Source organism: Hemiscyllium ocellatum, chromosome 5, assembly GCF_020745735.1.
Source record: "Hemiscyllium ocellatum isolate sHemOce1 chromosome 5, sHemOce1.pat.X.cur, whole genome shotgun sequence".
NCBI classification, from domain to species: domain Eukaryota; kingdom Metazoa; phylum Chordata; class Chondrichthyes; order Orectolobiformes; family Hemiscylliidae; genus Hemiscyllium; species Hemiscyllium ocellatum.
The window spans coordinates 74,368,103-74,394,200 of record NC_083405.1 but is presented as its reverse complement, the minus strand read 5'-3'; the positions used below and the strand labels follow the sequence as shown (position 1 = coordinate 74,394,200).

The 26,098-nt window shown below is 43.9% G+C and overlaps 1 protein-coding gene across 3 annotated transcripts in view; it reads right to left on the bottom strand.

Annotated features, from left to right (window-relative positions):
- tpk1 (thiamin pyrophosphokinase 1) overlaps positions 1 to 26,098 on the bottom strand; it is a 374,891-nt gene that overhangs the window by 214,888 nt on the left and 133,905 nt on the right. For all 3 annotated transcript variants that reach the window (XM_060824853.1, XM_060824854.1, XM_060824855.1), the window contains one exon: positions 11,198 to 11,267. In XM_060824853.1, the coding sequence (XP_060680836.1) occupies positions 11,198 to 11,267 (70 nt within the window). The remainder of the gene's footprint in view (positions 1 to 11,197; positions 11,268 to 26,098) is intronic.

Here is a 26,098-nt window from a genome sequence, read left to right as displayed (position 1 = left end):
ATATTGGGGTGGCACAGTAGCTTAGTGGTCAGCACTGCTGCCTCACAGCACCAAGGTCCCAGGTTCGATTCCAGCCTCAGGCAACTGTCTGTGTGGAGTCTGCACATTCTCCCAGTGTCTGCGTGGGTTTCCTCTGTTTGCTCCGGTTTCCTCCCACAGTCCAAAGATGTGCAGGTCAGGTGAATTGGCCATGTTAAATTGCCCATAGGTTAGGTGCGTTAGTCAGAGGGAAATGGGTCTGGGTGGGTTACTCTTTGGAGGGTCGGTGTGGGTTTGTTGGGCCGAAGGGCCTGTTTCCACACTGTAGGGAATCTAATATCCTTGCACTGAAGTCAGCATCGTGCCAGTGGAAATTTTCATTTGCCAAGCTACTGCACAGCAGCAGCGTGAAACAGTTTGCTTAACCAATTATTTGGACCTTTTGAGGACGATTGAGGTTAGAATGACCATATTTGAATGTGAAACTGGCAGTATTGAATGTATATTACTGACGCAGACTTGGTGTGCAGGGCACAAAGTCAAAGTTTGAGAGTGACAGAGAACTTGGGTAGTACTGTGAACTCTAAGCAGGACAGTAATACATGACAAGGGGACAAAGACAGATTAATGGATTTGCATGATACTTAGTGGCAATGATCTGATCAGGTTAGTCACTATCCCACATGACAGCTTTACAGTGCTCTATTCTCATGTCAAGCTTGCAAGGTGAGCAAATGGTTATGCCTCTATTTACAAGATTGTTGACAAGGCCAATCTTCTAGCACATGAAAGTATACAAATGGTCTTCTTTTCTACTATTAATCCATTGTTTTGGTGGTTGTTTGTTGATTGCTAAAACACAGTGAATCCATGAACTTGGCATTGTTCTTAAAAACATTGCAAGCCTCTTCTAAAAATACAATACTATTTGTTAACTTGTTAAAGCCAAATGGGTCATTCCTGCTATGTTTTTGTTTCTTGATGAGATGTATTTTTAAACATTTTGAATTATTTATTTAAAGTTTTATTCATTCATTTAATGCCACACCTTTTAGTCAAGTTAATTAATCAGCCTAAGACCGTTCCTCCCACATACCCATGCAATTGGCTTTAAGTATAAGATCCCTCTTTCTGAAGTGAACATGTCACTCAAAACAAAATTCCAATCATATTCTGATCATTATTTCCAAAGGATAATTTACTATAAATTATAATTAATACTTCCTTATTGCACAATACTAGGTCGAAGATAACTTGATCTCTGGTCATGATTTGGAGATGCCGGTGTTGGATTGGGGTGTACAAAGTTAAAAATCACACAACACCACGTTATAGTCCAACAGGCTTAATTGGAAACACTAGCTTTTGGAGCGCTGCTCCTTCGCGACTACCTGATAAAGTTAAAAATCGCACAACACCTTTATCTCTGGTCGGCTCCATAACATATTGCTCGAACAAATTGTCATGAAAACATGCTACAAACTCCTCTTCCAGCGCATGCTGGCCAATATGCCTCTTCCAGCCTAAAAGAAGATTAAAGTCAACTGCAGTTAAATTGTTTTTCTTATTGTAAGTTTTTGTTTTATGTCAGGTCGCTGGTATTACGAGGTGGCCCATTAACCACTCCAAGCGCTGATGTGTTCGGATTCCAAGGGTGATGTGCAGTTCACCGGCAAGGAGACGGTACAGAGGGTCAGGCAGCAACTTATCCTGAAAAAGGTGGAGTTGCAGCTTTGAGAGAAACTCCCTCTGTCTTCACTGACATAGTCCGCAAGGCTGTGTTCAGGCGTTATTCGTGTGTTTCATATCATGGCCGACAGGACCCCGAACAGAATAGGTAATATGCTTGTCTCCACGGGGAAACGAGGAATCTTCCTGGTAGGATTTGCAGGAGAATACCATGACCAACAGCAGAATGGGCCAAGACCAGTTAAGAGGTAACATACCTCCATATCTTAAGCAGTCATTGGAAATTGGGTTAAGTGATTCAAGTCATACCTGGCACAAAGGAAGATGGCTGTGGTGGTTAAAGATCAGTCAAGTCAGTGCAAGAACATCTCTACAGGTACTCCTCACAGGATTGGTCCCAACTCAACCATGGACTCATTGAGTCATACAGCAAGCAAACAAACCCTTCAGTCCAACTAGTCTACACCAACCATGTTCCCAAACTAAACTATTCCCACCTGCCTGTGTTTGGCCAATACCTCTCGAAACTCTTTATAGCTTCAGAGACTATTACAGCACAGAAACAGACCCCAACCATCATCAAGGGCTTCATCACTCACCTTCCCTCCCTTGCAAGGTCAGATGTGTAGATGCTTGCTGAATATTGCTCAAAATTCAGCATCATATTGGCACTCGCTATTTACAGAAATAGTCACATGTCTGAATGCAGCAAGACTTCAATAATATCTAGGGTGGGTTGAAAAGTGGCAAGTAACATTAGTGCCTCACAAATGTCAGGCAGTGATCATCTTGAACAAGACAGAATTTAAACATCACACCTTGATATTCAATATTGCTACCATTATCTGAAATGTCCACAATCAATGTCCTGGGGTTTACTCTCATCGAGAAACTAAACTGGAATCACCATTTAAATACGATGGATACAAAGGCAGGTCAGAAGCAAGGAACCCTGGAGCAAGTAATTCACAGTCTGTATCCCCAAAGTTTATTTAGATTAAACCTGTGGCATGCTGTACACCGCTCCTCATCACTCACCAACCGGCTGCACACCACTCTTCGTCACTTCCCTCCCTGCCGTACACCGCTCCTCCTCACTCCGCTCCCTGCTGTACACCACTCTTCGTCACTCCCCTCCCTGCTGTACACTGCTCCTCCTCACTCCCCTCCCTGCTGTACACCACGCTTCATCACTCCCCTCCCTGCTGTACACTGCTCCTCCTCACTCCACATCCTGCTGCACACCGCTCCTCGTCACTCCCCTCCCTGCCGTACACCGCTCCTCGTCACTCACCTCCCTACCGTACACCGCTCCTCGTCACTCCCCATCCTGCTGTACACCGCTCCTCCTCACTCCCCATCCTGCCGCACACCGCTCCTCGTCACTCACCTCCCTACCGTACTCCGCTCGTCACTCCCCATCCTGCTGTGCACCGGTCCTCGGCACTCACCTCCCTGCCATACTCCGTTTCTCCTCACTCCCCATCCTGCTGCACACCGCTCCTCGTTACTCCCCATCCTGACATGCACCGCACCTTGTCACTCCCCAACCTGCTGTACACTGCTCCTCCTCACTCCGGTCCCTGCTGTACACTGCTCCTCCTGACTCCACAACCTGCAGTACATGACTCCTCCTCACTCCCCATTCTACTGTACACCGCTCCTCCTCACTTCCCATCCTGACATACACTACTCCTCCTCATTCCACATCCGGCTGTACACTACTCGTCGTCACTCCCCTCCCTGCTGTACTCCGCTCATCACTTCCCAGCTGGCTGTACATCGCTCCTCACAGACCATCCTGCTCTACCCCGCTCCTCCTCACTCCCCATCCTGCTGTACACCATTCCTCAGTCCCCATACTGCTGTACACTGCTCCTCCTCATTCCACAATCTGCTGTACACTGCTCCTCCACACTCCCCTCCCTGCTGTACACCTCTCCTCCTCACTCCCGTCCCTGATGTACACCACTCCTCCTCACTCCCCATCCTGCCGTACACCACTTCTCACTCCCCATCCTGGTGTACACTGCTCCTCCTCGCTCCATATCTGGCTGTACCCCATTCCTCCTCACTCCCCATCCTGCTGCACACTGCTCCTCGCTCACCAACCTGCTGTACACTGCTCCACCTTACTCCCCTCCCTGCTGTACATCCCCTCCTCACTCCCGATCCTGCTGTACACTGCTCCACCTCACACCCCATCCTGCTGTACACTGCTCCACCTCACTCCCCATTCTGCTGTACACCCCTCCTCACTCCCCATCCTGCTGTACACCCCTCCTCATTCCCCATCCTGCTGTACACTGTTCCATCTCACTCCCCATCCTGCTGCACACTGCTCCACTTCACTCCCCATCCTGCTGTACACTGCTCCACCTCACACCCCATCCTGCTGTACACTGCTCCACCTCACTCACCATCCTGCTGTACACTGCTCCACCTCACTCCCCTCCTTGCTGTACACCCCTCCTCACTCCCCATCCTGCTGTACACTGCTCCACATCACACCCCATCCTGCTGTACACTGCTCCACCTCACTCCCCATCCTGCTGTACACTGCTCCACCTCACTCCCCTCCTTACTGTACACCCCTCCTCACTCCCCATCCTGCTGTACACTGTTCCACCTCACTCCCCATCCTGCTGTACACTGCTCCACCTCACACCCCATCCTGCTGTACACTGCTCCACCTCACTCCCCATCCTGCTGTACACTGCTCCACCTCACTCCCCTCCTTGCTGTACACCCCTCCTCACTCCCCATCCTGCTGTACACTGCTCCACCTCACACCCCATCCTGCTGTACACTGCTCCACCTCACTCCCCATCCTGCTGTACATCACTCCTCCTCACTCTCCACCCTCCTGTACACTGCTCCTCAACCCCCTCCCTGCTGTACAACCTTCCTGTCCCCGTACTGTTGTACACCGTTCCTCCTCACTCCCCATCCTGCCATACACCGTTTCTCACTCCCCATCCTGCTGTACACTGCTCCACTTCACTCCCCATCCTGCTGTACACTGCTCCACCTCACACCCCATCCTGCTGTACACTGCTCCACCTCACACCCCATCCTGCTGTACATCACTCCTCCTCACTCTCCACCCTGCTGTACACCTCTCCTCACTCCCCATCCTGCTGTACACTGCTCCTCAACCCCCTCCCTGCTGTACAACCTTCCTCAGTCCCCGTACTGTTGTACACCGTTCCTCCTCACTCCCAATCCTGCCATACACCGTTTCTCACTCCCCATCCTGGTGTACACAGCTCCTCCTCACTCCACATCTGGCTGTACACTGCTTTCCTCACTCCTCGTCCTGCTGTACACCGCTCCTCGTCACTCCCCTCCCTGCTGTACACTGCTTCTCCTCACTCCCCATCCTGCTGTACACCGCTCCTCCTCACTCCCCATCCTGCCGTACACTGCGCCTTGTCACTCCCTATCCTGCTGTACACCACTCCTCCTCACTCCCCATCCTGCTGCACACAGCTCCTCATCACTCCCCTCCCTGCCGTACACCGCTCGTCACTCACCTCCCTACCGTACTCCGCTCGTCACTCATCATCCTGCTGTGCACCGCTCCTCGTCACTCACCTCCCTGCCATACTCCGCTTCTCCTCACTCCCCATCCTGCTGTACACCGCTCCTCGTTACTCCCCATCCTGACATGCACCGCAGTTTGTCACTCCCCAAACTGCTGTACACCGCTCCTCCTCACCCTGCCTTACACCGCTCCTCCTCACTCCCCATCCTGCTCTACACGACTCCTCCTCACTCCACAGCCTGCTGTACACGACTCCTCCTCACTCCCCATTCTGCTGTATACCGCTCCTCCTCACTCCTAATCCTGACATACACAGCGCCTTGTCACTCCTCATCCTGCTGTACACCACTCCTCCTCACTCCCCATCCTGCTGCACACAGCTCCTCATCACTCCCCTCCCTGCCGTACACCGCTCCTCGTCACTCACCTCCCTACCATACTCCGCGCATCACTCATCATCCTGCTGTGCACCGCTCCTCGTCACTCACCTCCCTGCCATACTCCGCTCCTCCTCACTCCCCTCCCTGCCGTACACCGCTCCTCCTGACTCCACAACTTGCCATACACCGCTCCACCTCACTCCCCATCTTGACATGCACCGTGCCTTGTCACTCCCCAACCTGCTGTACACTGCTCCTCCTCACTCCGGTCCCTGCTGTACACCGCTCCTCCTCACTCCCCATCCTGTCGTACACCGCTCCTCCTCACTCCCCATCCTGACATATATTGCGCCTTGTCACTCCCATTCTGCTGTACACTGCTCCACGTCACTCCCCATCCCGCCGTACACCGTTCCTCAGTCCCCATACTGCTGTACACTGCTCCTCCTCATTCCACATCCTGCTGTGCACCGCTCCTCCTCACTCCCCATCCTGTCGTACACCGCTCCTCCTCACTCCCCATCCTGACATATATTGCGCCTTGTCACTCCCCTCCCTGCTGTACACTGCTCCACCTCACTCCCCTCCCTGCTGTATACTGCTCCTCGTCACTCCCCTCCCTGCTGTACACTGCTCCTCGTCACTCCCCTCCCTGCTGTACACTGCTCCTCCTCACTCCCCATCCTGCTGTACACTGCTCCTCCTCACTCCCCATCCTACTGTATACTGTTCCTCAGTCCCCATACTGCTGTACACTGCTCCTCCTCACTCCCCATCCTGCTGTGCACCGCTTCTCCTCACTCCCCATCCTGACATACACTGCGCCTTGTCACTCCCCATCCTACTGTACACTGCTCCTCCTCACTCCCCATCCTGTCGTATACTGCTCCTCCTCACTCCCCATCTTGCTGTACACTGCTCCTCCTCACTCCCCATCCTGCTGTACACTGCTCCACCTCACTCCCCATCCTGCTGTACACTGCTCCTCCTCACTCCCCATCCTGCTGTACACTGCTCCTCCTCATTCCACATCATGCTGTACACTGCTCCTCCTCACTCCCCTCCCTGCTGTACACCTCTCCTCCTCACTCCCGTCCCTGATGTACACCACTCCTCCTCACTCCCCATCCTGCCGTACATCACTTCTCACTCCACATCCTGGTGTACACTGCTCCTCCTCGCTCCATATCTGGCTGTACCCCATTCCTCCTCACTCCCCATCCTGCTGCACACTGCTCCTCGCTCACCAACCTGCTGTACACTGCTCCACCTCACTCCCCTCCCTGCCGTACCCGTTCTTCCTCGCTCCCCATCCTGCTGTACACCGCTCCACCTCACACCCCATCCTGCTGTACACTGCTCCACCTCACTCCCCATCCTGCTGTACACTGCTCCACCTCACTCCCCATCCTGCTGTACACCGCTCCACCTCATCCCCTCCTTGCCGTACACCGTTCTTCCTCACTCCCCATCCTGCTGTACACTGCTCCACCTCACACCCTATCCTGCTGTACACCCCTCCTCACTCCCCATCCTGCTGTACACTGCTCCTCCTCAACCCCCTCCCTGCGGTACAACCTTCCTCAGTCCCCGTACCGCTGTACACCGTTCCTCCTCACTCCCCATCCGGCCGTACACCGCTTCTCACTCCCCATCCTGGTGTACACAGCTCCTCCTCACTCCACATCTGGCTGTACACCGCTCTCCTCACTCCCCGTCCTGCTGCACACTGCTCCTCACTCACCAACCTACCGTACACCGCTCCTCATCACTCCCCATCTTGCAGTACACCGCTCCTCCTCACTCCCCATCCTGCTGTACACCGCTCCTCGTTACTCCTCATTCATCCCTACACCGCTCATCACTCCCCTCCCTGCTGTACCCCGCTCCTCCTCACTCCCCATCCTGCTGTACACCCATCCTCCTCACTTCCCATCCTGCCATACACCGCTCCTCGTTACTCCCCATTCTGCCGTACACCGCTCCTTCTCACTCCCCTCACTGTTGTACATCGCTCCTCCTCATTCCCCATTCCGCTGTACACCTCTCCTCTTCACTCCCCATATAGCCGTACACCGCTCCTCGTCACTCCCGATCCTGCCGTACACCATTCCTCCTCACTCCCCATCCTGCTGTACACCACTCCACCTCAATCCCCATTCTGCCGTAAACCACTCCTCGTCACTCCCCATCCTGCTGTACACTGCTCCTCGTCACTCCCCTCCCTGCTGTACACGGCTCCGCCTCAGTCCCCATTCTGCCGTACACCGCTCCACATCTCTCCCCATCCTGCTGTACACCACTCCTCCTCACTGCTGTACACCGCTCCTCATCACTCTCCATCCTGCTGTACACTGCTCCTCCTCACTCCCCTCCCTGCTTTATACCGCTCCTTCTCACTCCCCATCCTCCTGTACACCGTTCCTCGTCACTCCCCATCCTGCTGTACACTGTTTCTCCTCTCTCCCCATCCAACTACAAATAACTTTAAACTCGTTCAGATAACAGGAAATAATAACTGAATTCTGCGCGAATGAGACATTTCTTGCTGTGCAGCAAAATAGTTCCAAACTCAAAAAGTTGGCTGAAATACATCCACCCAGATAGGGTCATCCCCTCTCTTCTCCCTCCTCCCTCAGGATTAACATAGTCCAGATAATGTGGAAACATGATCAATTACTGGAAGCAACAGCTTTACTAGAATTCAACTCTCAGAGAAATCTATTTTAAAAAACACCATCACACCAACATAAAATATGTTTTCACCCAAAAGCTGTTGGGTCATCTCAAATATTTTATCCTTCAGTTGGACTTATATGTGGCTGACTTGTCTTTCCATCAGCTAAGTGTCGAGTTTATTTCAGAAGTATGCCAAAAATGTATTTAGACCATTACCACTCTATTATTCACACCAGGTTCTTGTTCAAAATGCAAAATCATACGTTTTATTCTATGAAAGAAGTAACCATGACTTGTATTTCTATAGAATTTTTAACGCAATAAACTGTGTCAAGGCACTTCAAGGATCACTATAAAGCAACATATTACACTGGTTCTATCACGCTATCAGGGTACATAGCCAAATGCTTTGTTAAAGAAGTAGGTTTTAAAGATGGCCTTGAAGGAGGAAAGACATTTGAGAAGCAAGTGATCCATGGAAGGAATTCCAGAGCTGCAGGCCCAGTCAACTGAAGAATGAGTCACTCAAGGTGGAGTGATAAAAATCAGCTATAATCTAGGTGGCAGAATACGAGAACTGCAGAAATCTCAAAGAATGATGCCTGGAGGAAAAACAATGATAGTCAAGGGCAATACCAAAGGGAGATTTGTAAACAAGGATGAGAATTTTAAAAGATATGTGTTGCTTGAACCACAGTCACTGTATGTCAGTAGGCATAGGAGTTAGAGACTAGATAGGAGTTAAGACATGAGCAACTGAGTTTTAGATGACTTCAAGTTTAGGTAGGGTGCAATGTGGAAGGTTTGGCAGGAGTTATTTGGAATAATCAGGAGTTGAAATTACAAAGGCATTGTTGAATGTTTCAGCTGCCGGTGAGCTAAGGTAGGGCTACAATATTGAAGAGGTGGAAATATATGATCAGAAACTCATGTCAAGTGAAATGTTGCATCCAGATTGCAAATTGTCTAGCTCAACTTCAGACAATTGTCAGCAAGCATGCAACAATGGAATGGAACTTTTGGCAGAGATTAGCAGTGACTTTGGTCTTCCCATTATTTAAGTGGAAGTCATTTTTGCTTTTTGAGTAATGGGCATTGGATAAGCAAGCTTCCAACTTAACAATCCTCAAGGAGTCAAAATAGGTAAGCACCACAATGCAAAAATACAATCTTTCTGCATGTCATAAAGTGGATTGGCAACAAGGAAGATTACAGTAGTTACATGCAAGTGAATTTTACAAATTGTAAAATCAATATCGAAGTAAGGTCAAATTTCACATTGCAGTGTGCAAAGTTATTTAGAAGATAAAGCAAATGTAAATATATCCCACAAACCTGCAACAAATTAGTGGTGATCTCTGTTATCAAATATGGTTATATGCAAATATGACAATTAAGTGCTGATTGATAATATCCTTATAAAAGAAAGAACTCTGCAGAACAGGCTAATGTCAAAAGAATGGAGCAAACGTGGTTTGTTGGAATAACTTTATCAGCTTGAATTGGTAGGTTTCTTACACTTCCAGAGATTAGCCAATACAAGTAGTTCTTTTGCAATGCGATAGCTGCATTCTTGTCCAACCCCACATCATAGAAAAATTGCACTTCAGAAACAGCACTTAAAGTGTTGGTAATGTAATCATGTTCCAACCAAAGCACAGTTAAAAGTTCATGCTGGAGAAACTGCATCCCCAATTCATCAATCGCATTATAGCAAATTCACGTCAACAAAATGCGCGTTATAGCAGAACAACCTGTAGGTTTAGGAAATACTCATTACTCTAGTGTTCTTTGCAACTTTAGTTTCTATTCCTAAGAATTTTAGCTGCTCTACAGCAATAAGGGAAGACAATATATATTTTAAAATTAAATGTTTCTTTACAATTTTTGACTCAATGTAATGGTAAGCATAGCAAATAAATCTGAAACAAAAATAGAAGACGCTGGAAACACACTGATCAGTCAGGACCTAGCATATGTAGAATAGCTTAAAAAAAAATCATTTTACAGATGCTGAATGATCCACTGTGTACTTGCAGCATGTTCTCACTCAGAGGAGAGATCTGGCAAGATTATAACAAAACAAAGAAATGTGGATGGTAGTGGTCTGAAACAAGAACAGAAATTGCTGGTGAAACTCATCAGATCTGACAGTATCTGTGAGAAGAAAACAGAGTTAACACTTCTGTTGAAGATAAATTTACTTTGGATCCACAGATGCTGCCAGACCTGCTAAATTCCGTCACCAATTACTGTTTTTGCTTTAGAATTGACCTGACTGCCATTTTACCTAATTCTAAATGCTGTTAATTAAGAATTCCCCTCATTAAAAATTATTGGCACCCATACCTTTTTATTTGATATTACCTTTGACCCTTTATTTTGTGCTTAGTTTCCTACAAAGGAAAGAAAATCTTCCAGACTCTCACAGCATTCTGACACCACTTTCAATCCTACTAATTGTTGGCACATCCCCAACACATTCACAGCTGAAGAGAAAATAATTCTGCATGAAGGAAAAAAGTTGAGCTGATAATCAGGGAACAGAATTACAGAAACAATGTTTAAATCTCTTCTAGCTTGAATGCTCAATTTGTTTCCAAGCTGTAGGGACACGAATATTCATCAGGTTTTTGCTGTCTTCACCTCTGTTAAAGTAAGAGTCATCATTGAGTTTCTGATGTGCGTGGAAAGCTTTGAGTAGAAGGCCCATTGTCCATCCTAAGTACTTTAAACCGATAATGGCTTCTTTAAATATAATAATCCTACTCCTATTTCTCATGTTCTTATAATCAAGGCAGACTTACTTTAAAACAGAAATGTTTCTTGCCTTCAGAAATACTGGACAACTTGCCACTTAACACTGTTTCAAGGAAGAAGATTAAAAAGAGATAACAGGAGAGTAATTATTTTGTGTCTGTACCTGTCTTGCCTTCCTTCAGTTTGTTCATACAGTCGGTTTGCTCCACCATCGGCACATGCACGAACAACAGCTTCAAAACAGGCAAAAAGAGGAAATAAAAAAGTGAACATAAGCAACTCTATTTGCCATTTCTGGAAATAGAAATTCTCTGCAATGTCAGCAAATTAGACATGATCAGCAATGTTCAGTCAGAAATTATAAACGTGCAAAATCATCAATGGCTGTTCAAAAGGTATTAACAATACTAAGGATGGGTCACCTCTCATCCACTTGGTGACACATGTGGCAAAAATCATAATCAGACAATTTTGGCAAATACTGCAAGCATTACATTATCACAAGTTAATCATCTCGAGATATGTGAAAAACACATTTGTATGCCTTTCAGGTGGATGTTGGACATACTTTGTTCACTTACTCAGTACCTATTCTAATTTGGTTTTCACAAGAGAGAAACAAGCTAAAATACCAGAGATATGGGGAAAAATAAAACTAAATCACAGGGAGGAAGATAAGTTTTAATATAACCATAAAAATTAAAATGAACGAAATATAGAGGCCACAAACAAATAAACATCCGGGATCTGAAAGTTTCCATCACAGGGTATTAGAAGGATTTGGGGAAGAACGTTGAGATGAGCTAGTCAACAGCTTCTAAAGTTCTCTTGGTTGAAAACTTATCCCGTTCAATTGAAAAGTTGCTAATATCATTTCAATATTTAAGGAGGATAGGAGGAAAGGTGCAAGCTTATTATTCTAACATCTGTTGCAGGGAAGTTACTCGGATTGTTTAATTGCAAAAGAGTGGTTGAGTGCTTTGTCAACTGTGATCTCATCATAGAGAGTCAATGTGGATTTGTAAAAGGGCAAATCATGTTTACTGAAACTGTTTGAATTATTTTGAGGTAATAACTAAACTGATGGATAAGGGAGCGCCTGAAATTAATTTATTACATAGAGGCACAGAATCATAGAGATGTACAGCCCTTCGGTCCTACTCGTCCATGCCGACCAGATATTCCAACTCAATTTATTCCCACCTGACAGCACCTGGCCCAAATCCCTCCAAACCCTTCCTATTCATATACCCATCCAGATGCCTTTTAAATAATGCAATTGTACCAGCCTCCACCACTTCCTCTGGCAGCTCATTCCATACACGTACCACCCTGTGCATGAAAAAGTTACCCCTTAGGTCTCTTTTATATCTTTCCCCTCTCACCCTAACCTATATCCTCTAGTTCTGGACTCCCGCACTCCAGGGAAAAGACTTTGGCTGCTTACTCTATCCATGCCCCTCATAATTTTGTAAACCTCTATAAGGTCACCCTCAGCCTCCGACACTCCAGGGAAAACAGCCGTAGCCTATTCAACCTCTCCCGATAGCTCAAATCCTCCAACTCTGGCAACATCCTTACAAATCTTTTCTAAACTCTTTCAACTCTCACAACATCTTTCTGAGAAGAAGCAGACCAGAACTGTAAACAATGTACCAACAGTGGCCTAACCAATGTCCCGTACAGCTGCAACATGACCTCCCAACTCCTGTACTCAATACTCTGACCAATAAAGGAAAGCATACCAAACAGCTTCTTCACTATCCTGTCTACCTGTGACTCCACTTTTAAGGAGCTATGAACCTGCACTCCAAGGTCTCTTTGTTTAGCAACACTCCCCAGGACCTTACCATTAATTGTATATGTCCTGCTAAGATTTGATTTCCCAAAATGCAGCTCCTCACATTTATCTAAATTAAACTCCATCTACCACTTCTCAGTCCATTGGCCCACCTAGTCCAGATCCTGTTGTAATCTGAAGTAATCCTCTTCACTGTCTACTACACTTCCAATTTTGGTGTCATCTGCAAACTTACTAACTGTACCTCTTATGCTCACATCCAAATCATTTATATAAATGTTAAATAGTGGTGGATCCAGCACCTTGTGGCACTCCACTGGTCACAGGCCTCCAGTCTGAAAAACAACCCTCCACACTACCCTCTGTCTTCTACCTTTGAGCCAGTTCTCTATCCAAATGGCTAGCTCTCCCTGTTTTCCATGAGATCTAACCTTGCTAACCAGTCTCCCATAGGGAGCTTTATCAAATGCCTTACTGAAGTCCACAGAGATCACATCTACTGCTGTGCCCTCATCAATCCTCTTTGTTACTTCTTCATACAACTCAATCAAGCTTTTGGAGACATGAATTCCCACGCACAAAGCCATGCTGACTATCCCGAATTAGTTCTTGTCTTTCCAAATACATGTACATCCTGTCCCTCAGGATTCCCTCCAACAACTTGCCCACCACCGAGGTCAGGCTTAGTGGTCGATAGTTCCCTGACTTGTCCTTACCACCCTTCTTAAATAGTGGCACCATGTTGGACAACCTCCAGGTCTTCCGGCACATCATCTGTGACTATCGATGATACAAATATTTCAGCAAGAGGCCCAGCAATCACTTACCTAGCTTCCCAAAGAGTTCTAGGGTACACCTGATCAGGTCCTGGGGATTTATCCACCTTTACCCGTTTCAAGACAACCAGCACTTCCTCCTCTGTAATGTGGACATTTTTCAAGATGTCACCATCTATTTCCCTACATTTTATATTTTTCATGCCTTTTTCCACAGTAAATACTGATGCAAAATACTCGTTAATATCCCCCCCCCCCCCCCCCCCGCCCAAGTGCTGCAGCTCCACACAAAGGCTACACTGCTGATCTTTGAATGGCCCTATTCTCTCCCTAGTTACCCTTTTGTCCTTAATGTATTTATAAAAACCCTTTGGATTCTCCTTAATTCAATTTGTCAAAGCTACCTCATGTCCCCAATGCGCCCTCCTGATTTCCCTCTTAAGTATACTCCTATTGCCTTTGTACTCTTCTGAGGATTCACTCAATCTATCCTGTCTATACCTGACATTTGCTTCCTTCTTTTTCTTAACCAAATCCTCAATTTCTTTAGTCATCCAGCATTCCGAATACCAGCCTTTCTTTTCAACCTAACAGGAATATACTTTCTCTGGAATCTCGTTATCTCATTTCTGAAGGCTTCCCATTTTCCAGCCGAACCTTCGCCTGCGAACATCTGACCCCAATCAGCTTTTGAAAGTTCTTTCCTAATACCGTCAAAATTAGCCTTCCTCCAATTTAGAACTTCAACTTTTAGATCTAGTCTAACTTTTTCCATCACTACTTTAAAACTAATAGAATGGTTGCTGACCCCAAAGTGCTCCCCACTGACACTTCTTATACAGGTCATTTCTACCCCAAAAGAGCTTCCAATGATCCAAAAATGTGCATCCTTCTCCCATACACTAGCTCCTCAGCCATTCATTCATCTGCTCTATCCTCCTATTCCTGCCCTCACTAGCCTGTAGGACCGGGAGTAATCCAGATATCACTACTCTCGAGGATCTCCTGTTTTAAATTGCTGCCTAACTCACTGTAATCTCCCTTCAGAATCTCAACCCTTTCCCTTCCTGCCCGGTGGCTCAGTGGTTAGCACTGCTGCCTCACAGTACCAGGGCACCAGGTTTGATTCCAGCTTCAGGCAACAGTCTGTGTGGAGTTTGCACATTCTTCCCGTGTCTGCATGGGTTTCCTCCGGGTGCTCCGGTTTCCTCCCACAGTCCAAAGATGTGCAGACCACGTGAACTGGCCGTGCTAAATTGCCCACAGTGTTTGGTACAGTCGTCAGAGGGAAATGGGTCTGGGTGGGTTACTCTTCGGAGGGTCAGTGTGGATGTTTTGGGCCAAAGGGCCTGTTTCCACACTGTAGGGAATCTAACCTAATCTAATCCATGTCGTTGGTTCCAATGCGGACACTGATCTCCTGGTGGTCCCTCTCCCCCCGCTACACTCTCTCCGAGATATCCTTGATCCTGGCACCAGGGAAGCAACACACTATTCTGATCTTTCGCTGCTGGCTGCGACATACCCGTCATTGCATTAGAGTCTGTCTCGATACTTGAAACTTGGCTGTTCGTGCTACATTCCCCTGAGAATCTATCACCCCCTATATTTTCCAAAACAACATACTTGGTTTAAAATGGGGATTGCCACAGAAAGCTCCTGCACTACCTGCCTACCTCTCTTACCTTTCCTGGAGTTAACTTATCTGTGTGACTGTATCCGTGACTTTTCCTCTTTCCTGTAACTGCCATCCATCAAATCCCCTTCTCTTGTAAATTCTTCCTTGCCTCTAACTGTCTGTCCAACCGATCCATTCAATCGGATAAGATTCACAACCAACAGCATTTATTGCAAATATAATCCTCAGTAACCCGTAAACTCTCCCTAAACTCCCACATCTGACAAGAAAAGCATATCACTACTAAACGCCATTTTTGCTTCTTTCAATCTATAGACTCCGAAAATAGCACTGTCCTATTCCATTACAAATCACTGCACCAGTTTAAATTAATACTTATGGCTTATATTTTAAGCTTAATCAAGGGACATATCTTAATAAAACATATACTCAAGAAAAACAACATTCTATTCACTACTGCAGACTTACTGTAAGGCCACGCCTAAAATATCCACCTATCTGTTTCTGTGCTGTGACTTCTCCCAGAGAGATTCCTCCAAGATTAGTTGTGAATTTCACTGTTTGTTAATTTTCCCAGACATACTCCAATGTCCAAAAATACATGAATTTAAACAGCAAAGGTAGTAGCTGTGCAGGTTTACTGCTCTGTCAGTTAGCACTGTGGATTTCTTTCTCTCTCTCATGTCTCCTGCACTGACCTCACCATGTGCTTCCTTAGTCTGTTCCTCTCCCTTTTAAAAGTGCTGTTATGTTGACTTTTTCTTCCTCCAAAGTTCCAAAACACTGCAACAGCATATAAAACAGTAATTGCTGCTCCTGTAATTCGAGGAAACCACCTCCAACATCTAAAATACCTCAAAAAAGCAGCAGCTGTTAACAGCCAGAAATTTTTCCTGTCCTCCATCTTTATATGAACTTCCAAAGCATTTGATCTGGCAAAAATAACAAAAATGAGCACAGATAGAATTGGAGACAGCTTATGGTAAGCAATTGGCTCATAGTTAGGAGGCAATAAGGATATGTACTCAAATTGGTAAAGTATGATGGATGAAATCTCCAAATTTCTGTACGGGGATGATAGCTTTTCACCTTATTTACATATTACACAGATAAAGGAATAGAAAGCCCGATATACACAAGTTTATCAGCAACACAAGATTAAAATACTTTAAATCAACCTGTTCAGAGCCATTATTATGCTCCCCCAGTGCAACTGGGACTTGAACCTAGGCTTCTTGGCTCAGAGGTAAGGACACTACCACTGTGCGACAACAGCCCATACAATAGTAATTCAATTGTCTTAGGTCCAACCATATTCAGCGGTTTCAATGATCTGCCCTCCATCATAAGCTTATAAGTGATGGCACTGAGCTCTTGTGGAACAGTGAGAGTGTCTACTGCTGAGCCAGGAGACCTGCATTCAAGTCTCATCTGCTCCAGAGGTGTGTTAATAATATCTTTCTGAATGGGTTGTTCAGAAAGTATCTATAAGTGACAACATTTACTGATGATTTCAGTAGCATTTGCGAGTCCTTAAATAACTAAGTCGTCTGTGCATGCATGCAGCAAGACCTGGACAACATTATTGCTTGGGCTAATAAGTGCCAAGTGACATTCATACCACACAAGTGCCATCCAATAACAGCCAATGACTATCACCAACAAGAAAAATTCTAAACCTCTCCCCCAATGTTTTTGACATTACCATTACTGAATCCACTACTATAATACCCTGGGTCACAAAGAACCAGAAACTGAACTCAACAAATCTTAGAGTGTGTCTACAAGAGCAGATCAAAAGCTAGGAATTCACCTGATTTCCCAAAGTCTGTCCACTATTAACAAGCCACAAGTCAATCGTGTGGTGGAATGCTCTCTACTTACCTGATGAGTGCAGCTCCAACAGTGCTCAAGAAACTCAACACAAGTGAGGACAAAGTAGCCCACTTGATCGACATCCCAACTATCACCTTAAGCATTAACCTTGACACTATAGAAATGGTATGTACCACCTACAAGACACAGCACATCAAATTCTTCAAAAACACCTTTGAAACCAAAGACCTTGTCCACCTAAAGTGATGAAGCATCAAGCATATGGGTCCACAAGCACTGCAAGTACTCCTTTAAGCCATATAGTATCTCTGACTTGGAACTTGCTGTTCCTTGATTGTTGTTGGGTCAAATATCTGGAACTCTCTCCTTAACAATGTTGTCATACATCTACCACATGGCTGCATTCGTTCAAGACATTGCCTTTAATAAACAACAAATCTTGGCCTTGCCCATGATGCTCATATTTTTAAAATGCATTTATAGGATAATTTTTTTTAAATGACCAGAAAATACATGGGTCATTCAGAGATTAAGTCAATAAGTTAACCTGAAACACTATAAGAATTGAGGAGTCACCCACTTTGGACCTAAGAAAAATAGAGTATCATTGAAATGATGAGAATGTTTGAACAGTGGTTAAGGAGGTAGATTTAGTCATTAATATGCAGAAGTCATTAAAAGCTGGTGTTAGATGAATAAATCATTTTAAAAAGGCTTACAGAATGTTGGTCTTTATCTGAAAGGGCCTGAGAAGCAAGGTGATAAAAGCTATGACTGGGCTATATTGGGAATTATGTGCAAAACTCTTTACACTGCACAGAAGGTTTTCTGCTTTTGGAGTAGGTGCAGTGAAAATTCACCAGAATTGGACTGTGCCTAAAGGGGTAAATTAGGGGCACAAAAATAGAAATTACTAGAAAAACTCAGCAGGTCTGTGAATAGAAATCAGAGTTAACATTTTGTGTCCAGTGACCCTCCCTCAGAACTGATGGCAGCTGGGAAAAAGTTGGCATTTATGCAGAAGATGGGGTAGGGGAAGGGGAGGAGTAAACAAAAGGTGGAGATAAGAGTCCAAAAAGAGAGAAAATCCTTTTGGACAGACAAAGGAGTGGATAACAGTCAGTCAGCCAATCTGGAAGAATGAATGGCTGCTAATAGGGATCATTAGGAGCTGACAATGAGTTGTGTGGTAGCAGCCCATGTGATGACAAGGCCTAGTGTGTGGGGGTTGGCATAGAAGTGACAGTCAAGACAGCACATCAAATGCCTCTTCTTCCTCAGGAGGCTAAGGAAATTCAGCATGCCCACAAGAACCCTCACCAACTTTACAGATGCACCACAGAAAGCATTCTAACAGCTTGTTTTGGCAACTGCTCTGCCCAGGACCATAAGAAAATATAGAAAGTTGTGTGCACAACCCAGATCATCATGTAAGCCCAACCTCCAATCCATGGACTCCATTTACATTTCTCATTACAACGGAAAGGCTGCCATCATCATCTTCATCAGAGACCCCTCCCATCCAGGTCATGCTCTCTTCTAATCTCAGACAGAAGCTTGAGCACACGCACACACCCAGAACAGCTTCTTCCCTGCTGTTGTTAGGCTGTTGAATGGACCTCTCTAACTTTAAACAACGTTGATCTTGCTTTGTGCACTTCCTGTGCAGCCGTAACTTTGTGTGCCTCACTCGAAGAACCCTATAATCTGCATGTCTTTGTTTGCTACGACCTGCCTGTACTGCTTGAAAAACAAAGCTTCTCACTGTACTTTAGGTACATATGACTACAATAAACCTAATCAAATGAGGACAAATTATTTGGTTTGTACTCTCTGGAACATACAAGATTAAAGGATGACCACTTTGAGGTGTTAAAATGATTAAAGGAGTTGATAATCCAGATAGTGTGTTTTTATATTTTCCAGTTGCATGTCTGGAACAAGAGGGAATTACCTTGAGTTGAAACGATGGCCATTCCTGGGTGAAGTCATAAAGCACTGCATAGTGAAGGCAGCAGAAAGCTGGAATACTCTGCCATGAAAAGATTGCTGACACCTGATCAACTGAAGATTTCAAAACTGAGACTGATAATTGTTGTCAAGGCAAGACTATTAAGGTTTATGGAACCATAGCAGTGGATAGTGTTAAGATGCAGATCAGCCCTGAACTAAGTGAATACTCAAGCATGTTCAGGAGTCTTGAGAGGCAATTCATCTTCATCTCAGACATGCTCAGAAAACCAAAAGTATAAGTTTTACCTCTGCCTCCGATCTACAGCTTTGCACACAATTCTCCTCATACGTTCTTTACTCCCTTCTTAATGCTGCTGTGCTGTGCATGCCCTGAACACACTGACTGCATCATTCATACACCCACACTACTTGTCCTGCTTTTCTTGAAATTCATTTCATTTTGCAGGCTGGGATAGTTCTAAGAGATCAGTCCTGATGCAGGGTCACAGGACGTGAAATGTTAACTCTGCTTCACTCTCTGTAGATATTGCACGATCTGCTGAACTTCTCCGGTACTTTATATCGGTGTTTCAGATTTCAAGCATCTGCAGTTCTTTGAATTCATTCTAATAAATGCCTCTTCCTTTGCTCACTTTCCCTCCACAAACCATGAGCATTATCTCTCAGATCTTTTCTCACCAGCTGTAACTCACAAACATTTTGTTACATTATCCCATGTAACATTTTGCTCATTATTACACAAAAGAAGGGTTCAGGTGGAGGGGGCTATACCGCAAAAGATGAGCTCCCAGCCAGTTCATACCATGTGGTGTCAGCAATGCAATCGACCTGCAATATTTCCTCGAACATCCATTACCCCTTTTCTCACCTAGGTGTGGCCTCCTGTTGTGATTGTGGTTTAATTCCCAAGTTATAAGCAACACTGAACACTGGGCTAAGCAACCTGCCTTGGACTCCAACACTTAGATTTTCTTCTGAGTCCCACAATTTGCACAGGTTCTTTTAAATGTTAGCTTTCTGAAAACATTTTAAAAAAACTTTCACTAATCATAGCATTTTCAAGAGAATAACTGCTTGAAATTTGACATTTCTTTCTCTTTTGCAGGTGATGGGTATTTTAAATAGGTTCTACTGAAATGAAATATGTTACAGGATCCTGAAAGCTTAATAACTGCAAACATCATATCTCATTCCTAAACATATAAAAACTGCAGTAATCTCCACCATATTCTCAAGCCTGATTTAAGATTATTATATCTATTGAAATGCATACCTCTGAGATGTAAACACAGGAGCAATGTCTAAAGAACGGACTTTGAACGCATAGTTGAGAACAGATACATGAGTGCTGGTATACTGCACAATCAATCATTCAGTTGCAATCTGGTATAAATTAACTGAAATTCTGCAATCTTTCAAACACATGGTAGCAAATCGTGTTAGGGCACCACAGTGGTTCAGTGCTTAGCACTGCTTCCTCTTAGCACCAGGCACCCAGGTTCAATTAAAACCTCAGTCGACTGCCTGGGTGGAGCTTGCACATTCTCTCCGTGTTTGAGAGTTTCCTCTCATGCTTCAGTTTCCTCCCACAGAACAAAGATGTGCACGTAGGGTGGATTGGCCATGCTAAATTGACCATAGCGTTCAGAGCAGTGTAGGTTAGATGGATTACCCATAGGAAATACAGGGTTACAGGGATAGGGTAACAGGGTGAGCACGGGTGGGATGCTCTTTGGAGAGTCAGTGTGGACTTGTTGGGCTGAATTACCTGTTTCCACACGTAGTCATGATTTGAAGATGCTGGTGTTGGACCAGGGTGTGCAAAGTTAAAAATCACACAACACCAGGTTATAATCCAACAGGTTTAATTGGCAGCACTAGCTTTTGGAGTGCCGCTCCTTCATCCACCTGATGAAGGAGAGGTGCTATAACCTGGTGTTGTGTGATTTTTAACTCTGATTCCACACTGTAGGGATTCTTTGAAAAAAATCCCCTTTGTGTGCCAAACAAAAGGCTGAAAGAAAACTAGTTTGGACTTAATCCACACACAAATACCTAGACAAGGCTAATAAATAACTTATGTATCAGAAGATAAACACCACCTATGGAACTGCCCCTAGCAAGTAATCAATACCTTCGTGACAGAAACAAAAAAAGTAAAATTGTTAAAGAAAAAAATGACATCAAGAAAGCAAAAAAAAACAATAAAAAAACAAGGCAATGCAGATATAGATGCAAGTTACTTTACCTGTGATAGCAGTACTAGAAAGTTTAAGTATCAAAAAACCTTTCAACACAACTATAGCGCAGAACAATTTGTTTTCCTACAGATTAGTTTATCTCTGGAATGGAATTCCTACAAAGTAGCTAATGTGTTGATTAACTCTGGGTGAAGGCAGGAGAAACAGCTGGTGAAGAATGGAGTTTAAATTTACTCAGGTTAGCCTTACAGACATAATTAAATACTTAGAAAATCATATTGCTGGGCACTGAGAAATGTTACTTGGCCAAAGCTGAATAGCACAAACACATTAAACTGAAATTCTGAACTTTGCTTGCTATCTTAGTACCACAGATAAATCTATATGTGTGACAAATTTGTGACAATTTTACCTTCCAATAGAAATTAATAAAATGGGTTGAGCTCAACATTGTACAAGTTCTGTGGAAGGAATTAAGTCAATAGGTTAAATGACAAATTCTTGTCACATTCTTCCTTGTATTCTACTAACATGCCTACAAATATATTTACATTTTGGCATAATTTTTTTTCCAGTTTCTTAAGTTATACATGCACCCTTTCTAAAGAAAGGATATAATCAGAGTCTTCATCTAAGTGCTTTGACCCCCTTGAAAAATAGCTCAGCTTTCCTTTCTCTCCCAATTACAAAAGAGCTCACTGTGAATGACTTCCAATCGCATAGAACCCTTCTATTGTTGCTTCGTAATTACTGTCACTACTTAACTGACAGGCTGAAAGGGGATACAGCTGTAGTGAGTTCATTGCTCACTGACAGATAATTGTTGTGCAATTTACTTCATGCAATTATACAATCCTGATCTCACTATGCCCAACACTTTCACATTTAACAAGATGGCTGTTTGATCTGTCTATATATGGCTTAATGTATCACAAAGGGTATCATAAAATTACAAAATATCTGTAGTCACTTCGCAATATTTTAGATTAATACAATTTGCCATTTTTCTACACTACTATTTTTTTTCTACACTTTCTATTAATGGGGATTATTGACATTAAGCTACAGCACATACATACTTCACTAAATTAAATAACTTAATTATTGGAGAAACATTTTTAAATTAGCCAATAAATTGTTCAATGTAAAAATGTTCGTGCTGTCGGGTGTCTGAATGTAAAATACAAATAATGCTGGTGACGTATTTGAATGAAATGACTCCAGATGTGCAATCCAATTAGCAAAACAATTTGCCATTGTCTTGTTTTCTCAAAGCGCATTAGAAAATGAGGAAAATTCCTTAAAATCGCCATGTAAGCTGGTTATGCTAGTTTTGCGCAACACTCAAACAGTAGGTGAAATGAGTAGGCAGATGAGGACATATGGATTATCAAAACCACAATAAATGTTTTATGATTTCTGAACTCAGGCAAATAAAAGAAGGATGAACACCATTCCATTTGTCGAGCACGATCGTCCATTCTGCAACCATTGTCCACTGCTTCTAACAATTTTCTCTTCAAAGTACTTAATCATTTCTAATCTTCTTAAAAATTCTGAAATTTTCATTACCAATTTGGCCAGTGTTAAACTAAACAGCTTGTAATTATCTTTTTTGGTATGAGTTCATATTGTTCACTTTCTAATCTGACACATTTACAATTTATATTAATAAATAAGGAGGGATTGAATGCAATGTCTCCAAGTTAGCTAGTGAAACAAATACTAAGTGGGAAAATAATCTGTGAGAAGTACACAAATTTACTCAAAAGAGATAGAGACAACTTAAGCGAGTAGTCAAGAAGGTGGCATAATGTGGGCAAATGTGGTTTATTCACTTTGGCGGGAAGAAAACAAGTCAAAAACAGGACACTTTTAAATATTGAGAAACAATTGAACACTGGTGTTCAGAGGGATTTGGGTGTTCATGTATATATAACCTTGTCTTAAAAGGGAATTTCATAACATACAGCCACAACAATCACTTAGCATTGTAAACAGTGCTAAAGGACTTGAATTACAAGACTAATGAAGTTGTACAGGTCTTTGGCAAGATTACATTTAGAGTAGGGCGTATGTCTTTTGTCTTAGTAGACGGAAAGAAGTATTTGTTTAGATGGAGTACAGAAAAGTTGAAATATTGCTGAGAAAAGACAAATTTTGTCAAAGTCTTTTTTCTTACACTCATTAGGATAATTCCAAAAGACCATATGAGAGGAGCAGAATGAGGCCTTTTGATTATGGCTGATTTGTTTCTCAATCCCATTCTCCTGCCTTCTCCTTGTAATCCTTGAACCACGTACTAATCAAGAATCTATCCATCTCTGTCTTAAATACACTGAATGATTTCATCTCCACAGCCTTCTAAAGCAATGAGTTCCACAGATTCACCACCCTCTGGCTGAAGAAATTTCTCCTCGTCTCAGTTCTAAAGGGTCATCCTTTCACTCCCTGAGGTTGTGACCTCTGGTCCTAGTCTCTCCTACATCGACTCTATCCAGGCCACTCCATATTCTGTATGTTTCAATGAGATCGCCCTCATTCTTCTAAAGTCCATCAAATACAGAACTAGAGTCCTCAACTGCACCTCATATAACAAGCCCTACATTCTTGTAAACCTTCTTTGGACCATTCAAAGGCCAGCATATCCTTCCTTAGATATGGGGCCCCAAAACTGCTCACGTTATTCCATTTTCAGTCTGACCAGAGTCTTATGTAGACTCAGCAGTACATCCCTGCTCTTGTACTCTAGCCTTCTCAAAATGAACATTAACATTGCTTTTGCATTCCTAATTCACAGGAATACCATTAGAAAAGGGAACAACTTTCTTAGACTGAGAAGAACATGCTGACTGGTTTGCAAGTGAACTCTGATTGAGACATTACCATGGAGAATGCACCGATTTGATGACAATTATTAGACTAAATAATCTGTAGAATCCATATGCGCGGAGGTTAGATATAACAAGGTACAATGGCATTGGCAGGGGTAGTCTAAATGCCCCCCTGACAACTATAGCTAGCTTAACATGAGTCATTGGTAAAATGCTAGAGTCTATTACAAAGGATGTAACAAAAATAAGTAATATAATTTGGCAGAGTTAGCATGGCTTCAAGAACAGGAGGTCAACTCTCACTTAATTTTAGAATTCTTTGAGAAGATAACAAGCAGGATAAATAAAAGGAAATGAGTAGATATAACATATGTAGATTTACAAAAGGTTTTGATAAGATGCCGCACATAAGGATACTTAAGATGATAAGAGCCCACTGTGTTAAAAGTATATTAGCTTGGACAGAGGATTGAGTCACAAATGCCCTTCCTCTCCCAACACTGTCTTCTATTTTTCAGAGTGGAAACATTTAAAATAGTGAAGTGCCACATGGATCACTGCTTGGGCCACAATTATTTACAACATGTGTTCATGACTTGGATGATGGAAGTGAATATCATCACCTTGTTTGCAGCTAACACAATAATGGGTGGGAAGGCCGCTAGTTAGGATGACAGAGTCCACAGAGGAATATACACAAGTTAAGATATGATGCAGAGCTGGGCTGAGGAGTGGCAGATGGAGTTCAACCCTGCCAAGTGTGAGGTTGTCCATTTTGGAAGAACAAATAAGAATGCGGAATACAGGGTTAACGGTAGGGTTCTTAGTCAGGTGGAGGAACAGAGGGATCTTGGGGTCTATGTGCATAGATCTTTGAAAGTTGCCACTCAGGTGGATAGAGCTTGTAAGAAGGCCTATGGTGTATTAGCGTTCATTAGCAGAGGGATTGAATTCAAGAGTCGTGAAGTGATGTTGCAGCTGTACAGGACTTTGGTTAGGCCACATTTGGAGTACTGTGTGCAGTTCTGGTCGCCTCACTTTAGGAAAGATGTGGAAGCTTTGGAGAGGGTGCAGAGAAGATTTACCAGGATGCTGCCTGGAATGGAGAATAGGTCGTACGAGGATAGGTTGAGAGTTCTCGGCCTTTTCTCGTTGGAACGGCGAAGGATGAGGGGTGACTTGATAGAGGTTTATAAGATGATCAGAGGAATAGATAGAGTAGACAGTCAGAAACTTTTTCCCCGGGTACAACAGAGTGTTACAAGGGGACATAAATTTAAGGTGAAGGGTGGAAGGTATAGGGGAGATGTCAGGGGTGGGTTCTTTACCCAGAGAGTGGTGGGGGCATGGAATGCACTGCCCGTGGGAGTGGTAGAGTCAGAATCATTGGCGACCTTTAAGCGGCAATTGGATAGGTACATGGATGGGTGCTTAATCTAGGATAGATGTTCGGCACAACATCGTGGGCCGAAGGGCCTGTTCTGTGCTGTATTGTTCTATGTTCTATGTTCTATAAGTGAATGGGCAAAAACCTAATAGGTTGAATATAATGGGGAAAATTGAGAGGTTCTGAACCTCTCAGAAAAATTAAGGGAACTGGGTATTATTTAAAATGGAAAATGACTGCAGAAAGCTACAATGCAGGTGGATTAGGGGATTTTGTGATATATTCACAAGGACATGTATGTATCACAAGATGCTCACATACAAGTTCAACGGGTTAAGGAAGGGAAATAGAATGTTGGCCTTTATTTCAACAGGAGTGGAGTATGAAGGGAAGAGAGATTTCACAAAATCTTCTATCAGTGGGGCATATAGATCCCTTGTTAAAATCTACATGGGTCCCTAAAGGATTAACACTTATAAAATATTTTTAAAAACTGATTTTGATATTTTGTGATGTATTATACGTTGATTCATAATGGACAATTTTTAATTATGATATACTGGAAGCTTACTTTGGGGCAGTTTTGCTGACATCTAAGGTCACATTAATTTTCTTG